Below are 4,425 nucleotides of genomic sequence, written 5' to 3'. Positions count from 1 at the left end.
TCACCAGCACTGCTGGTTTTCCCGGTTTCCGGTCCTCTGTTCTTCCTTTTCCGTGTGTTGGAGCCTTGTGGTGGAGCGCTAGGTGAGAGAGCGCTCTGAAAATCAGCTGAAAGAGGATCAATACCAATAAATATTAGCCTGTTTCTGACATATTAGACCCTGTACCTGTTTACTGAGGCCTGATAGAGCGGAGAAGTGGGGAAGTAAGCCGAGGAAAGTCTTAGAAAGCGGGTGCATGCGGGGAGCGGTAGCGTTAGCTTTAGCTTTAGCTTTGCGCGAACACGTGTTAGAGTAAGCCGTGTTTACGGGATGTGGGGGATATTTAGAGGTTATTTGGAGGAATTTGTGCGATTAGTGGTGAGAATTGTTAGGTTTTCAGCTGATAATTAAGCTAAAGCGAGAATTGGGGAGGTTTTTTTGGCAGCTTGTTTTCCGAACTTCTCCGTTCCACCTTAAGAGGTGCAGCGGCTGCGTCCGGGCCGCGCGTTTCTGCAGCGCTTAAGGTGGAACGGAGAGAATTCCAGCTGAAGTTCGTCTAGACTCTTAAAACAGAAGGAATATAAAGACTGACCTGCTTTGTTTGATGCTTTTGTCACTTCTATACATAGAAATAAGCTTTAAAACGTGGATTAGCTTCGAAAATAGTGAACAAGCTGCACACTTAAAATAGTGTCATAAACGTGTAGTAATTGTGCCTAAATATAGGGCTGGGTGATGTGGCAAATCACTTTAGACATTTCTGTTGTGAAATGTTATAATTTTTAATAAGTAGACATAACAAAAGCAGATTTTAAAATGTTCCTATACTTCCAATTTCTGGTACCCTGATTTTTTCCCCTCCATTAAATTAAACAGTATTTTTTTTAGATTGTTGTAGTAAAGCAGTTGGTCGATGTTCACAATATGATAAAACTGTCAAAACCATCATTTACCATGAATGCCAGGTTTTTAAACACGTTTTAGCTGTAGTAATGTTTACCTGTCCCATAAGCCTAAGTATGGATAATGTGCCATGGCTAATCTGTCCAGTGGCCATGTGAGCATTTTCTGCATCCTACATAATCCACACAGGCACTTCTCTACTCTAAGGTCTGATCCCCATGTCTTTTATGGGCTCCTGAGTTCTGGGTTAAGGACCACACACTACAGGATGAGCTGGACGTGTTGCTCCTAATTTAAAAGGCTGAGTGCAGGGAGTAGGTGGTCACTGCGCACATGTACACGGTCTTGACGTTGCTTTTCTGTGTCTTTTCTGATCTAGGATGCGTTACGTTGCTGCTTACCTGCTTGCCGCTCTTGCGGGCAAAGATAACCCCAGTGCCAGTGACCTCAAGAAGATCCTGGAGAGCGTTGGCATTGAGGTTGATGAGACCCGCATGGGCAAGGTAAGAGTGATCCTACACAGCTGCTAGAACATCTGGAAATGGATTGGCTGGTTTGATTGTTCAGGTTTGTTCAACTGTGTGCTTTTGTATTAAACCAGGTTGTGTCCGAACTCAACGGCAAGAAAGTGGAGGATGTGATTGCCCAAGGTGAGTAATGTACAAGTGTAGGCAGCAGTCGTTTGTTTGGGAACTGTATTGGATTAATAGGTGAACAGATGTCTAGCATTGACACACTGCTATTATTATGGTCACGTCTGTATTCACATCGGTCATTACCAGACAGATGCTCCTCATGTTGCAAGCGTCAAATCTTCAATCAATTGGTGCCTTGGGAGACTTCCCTTATTTACTTCATCTGGGTGGTGGATGTTGGGCTACATCCTTTCTACACTGGGACAATATTAGAAGGGGGAGAAAAGTCACAGTAAAGCCAGATCCCATAGGATGGTTTAAGGGATGATTGGCAGTAGAAGTTTATAGAATAGTTTTAGTGGGTCTTTCCTCCCAAAATTTAGATGTTGTTTTATCACTAATTTGGGTGTTGGTTATTTAAATACATGATAGATAGAGAGAGAGAGAGAGAGGATGTTGCACATTGCTGTGTGTAGAGATGGATGGAGGCACCAGACAGTGAATTGTTTAAGCGAGTGACCTGGTTTGCAAACCTGTAGAAAATACAGCCCATGGATGCAGGAGTTGTACCACTGAAGAGATGTGAAAATGTGCAGACGCCCTCCTCTAAAAACGGTCCAAACAAGTCTGAATCAGCAGTTTCTGACTTTGATTCTTGGTATTTCTGGACTTGGTCAAACCTGGTGTTTGAGTACTGAAGCCTTGTGGCATTTTGTTGAACCTTCAGGAGCTTGTTTGAGTTGGTGTGGTGAACTGTTACTGATTTAGCTGGACTGGTATGATGTTTGTTACTGTTTCTCTGGTTTAGGGAAGGTGGCAAAGGTAGCTTAGGTTTTAAAAAATTGCATAGTAGAGATTAAAATAAGTAATAATGAATGCAAGTAGTTGTAAATACCAGCAATACTGTTATGATAAAATACTGTTTGTATAAATATAAGGAAATGCAAGCTTGCTATAATAGATGGAGGCTAATGATGCTTCAAGCCTTATTGGACAAGTCTGAAGAAATTTGTCCTAAAACATAGTTCAGGTTTTCTATCTCTCTGCAAATGATTTGCAGTAGATGTGAATGTCTATCAGGAAAAAAATTGGACAAAGACAAATTGTGGACCTTGTTCGATCTGTAGATGGCTAAAACCAGAGACTCCAAACTCCATCAGACTCCAACAGTGTTTTTGCTCATAAGCCTTCGTCATATACTATCTTCCAATCAGAACAAAGTAAGGTATTTGCAATTATTTATAAAAGAAATGCAGGCCACATGGGTCTAAGAGTATTTAAAAAGCATCAATATTTGAAATATAAATAATCTAAACCAAAGAGGGCTGCATTACTCCAGCAAACCAAAGGTCTTTGGTGAATCTCCAGAGTTTGGACCTGTTGCAATGCTCAGGGCTCAGTTGTATTGATCTCTAATGTTCATGTGTGTTCTCTCTGCCAGGCTACGGTAAACTTGCCAGCGTGCCATCTGGTGGAGCTGTGGCAGTGGCCGCCTCCGCTGCCCCTGCTGCTGGAGGAGCTGCAGCACCTGCAGGTTAGTTACCATTCTGGTTTTGGATGACCAGTGATTGAACGGCCAGTACTTTTCTATTTGGTACAGAGATGTGGCTCTCGGACGGCTTGAAGTTGCACGTTTAAGATTTCAAACATGAAAGCAAAAGTCTAGTAATTAGGATCTGGAGATTCCCAGTGTTCCTGCTGTCAATCTCAGCCAGTCTGTGCTGATGAACTTTCTCTGTCTGTACAGTACTGCTGTGCTGGTCATGTTCTGACCTGTAAAATGTACAGGCAGTTTCTGTTCCCCGTCTTTAAAAAAAATAATAATAAGAAAAGGGGCGGGAGAAAATGAACTCGTGTGACTTTGGATCAGAGGAGGTTCTCACTGAGGTTGTTTTTCTCACTTTGCAGCAGAGGAGAAGAAGGAAGAGAAGAAGGAGGAGTCCGAGGAATCCGATGACGACATGGGATTCGGACTGTTCGACTAAACCGTTTCAGTGGGCCAAAATAAAATACTTGTTTAAAAAAGTGTTCTTGATCATTTGTCTAGTCTGGTGTTGGTGGGTACTGTAGTAATGTGTCACTGCTGGACAAACCTCATATCTCCAAAACAGCAGCTTCACAGGAGAAGGTAAAAACATAACTTTAAATGTAAAAGATTTTATTCCAGGTCATTTTGGAGCATTCAGTATGAAGAACCAATGGTTTTCAAAGGGAATTATAATAAAGTAACACTTTAATCTGTGGTGGATGATGCAAGATATTCTAGTAGTCTAACATTTCATTAAAAAAATTAACTTAAGTTTAATTGGTTCAAATGTTTGAAATGCTTTCTAAAACCAGATGAAAAAAAGAGTAACGTTAAAAATTAGACAACTCTACATTTATGGGCAAATTTAAAACTAGTTATGGAAAATTATAAACAGAAGTCTCAGTATGACCTTTTATTATTAATAACTGATTACTGTAGGAGGATTTTATTTGTTGAAAAAAAGGTGATTCTGTTTTGACCTGGAGCAATTTGTGGGCCTTGGAAGCTCTGTTGAAGGCTAAAACCTGTGATTGTTGATGAGCTGATGAGCTCAGTGTTTCATCTCATAAACCTTCATCAGGATTAGTTAAAAAAATATTAGAAATAAATTGTAAAAATGTAATGAATATTTGAAATATAATTATTAAAATCAAGGCAGCCAAAATGGGTCAGACTGCTGCCAATTCCTTCTGAAAACAGGCTTTTAAGGTCTTGTGAGGATCTCCAGGGTTTGGACCTCATCTGGTGGTGCTGTAGTAGTGGCCAGGGAATGACATTTTTAGTAATGACCAATAAATATTGGGGTTTCAAATGTGAAAATAGGGGATTGCTGTTATGGCCAATGATTTAATATTATAATAATTTGGAAAGTACTCTTTA

At 40.5% G+C, this 4,425-nt stretch overlaps 1 protein-coding gene across 1 annotated transcript; it reads left to right on the top strand.

Moving 5' to 3' along the window:
• The first annotated feature begins 10 nt into the window (after positions 1 to 10).
• Positions 11 to 3,816, top strand: rplp2b (ribosomal protein, large P2 b). Its single transcript, XM_072660075.1, has 5 exons — positions 11 to 82; positions 1,262 to 1,385; positions 1,484 to 1,532; positions 2,959 to 3,051; positions 3,426 to 3,816. The coding sequence occupies exons 2-5, from the start codon at positions 1,263 to 1,265 to the stop codon at positions 3,500 to 3,502; spliced, it is 342 nt and encodes a 113-aa protein (XP_072516176.1). The 5' UTR covers positions 11 to 82; position 1,262; the 3' UTR covers positions 3,503 to 3,816.
• Positions 3,817 to 4,425: the final 609 nt, after the last annotated feature.

Source organism: Salminus brasiliensis, chromosome 17 (assembly GCF_030463535.1).
Source record: "Salminus brasiliensis chromosome 17, fSalBra1.hap2, whole genome shotgun sequence".
Lineage (NCBI taxonomy): Eukaryota > Metazoa > Chordata > Actinopteri > Characiformes > Bryconidae > Salminus > Salminus brasiliensis.
The sequence above is the reverse complement of the archived record's forward strand: the minus strand, read 5'-3'. Positions and strand labels throughout refer to the sequence as shown.

Bases quoted from the DNA above. Each gene is read 5' to 3' on its own strand.
- rplp2b (XM_072660075.1), top strand. From the start codon at position 1,263: ATGCGTTACGTTGCTGCTTACCTGCTTGCCGCTCTTGCGGGCAAAGAT. The intron at 1,533-2,958 runs GTGAGTAATGTA...TCTCTCTGCCAG, and splicing joins GGAGGATGTGATTGCCCAAG to GCTACGGTAAACTTGCCAGC. The intron at 3,052-3,425 runs GTTAGTTACCAT...CTCACTTTGCAG, and splicing joins AGGAGCTGCAGCACCTGCAG to CAGAGGAGAAGAAGGAAGAG.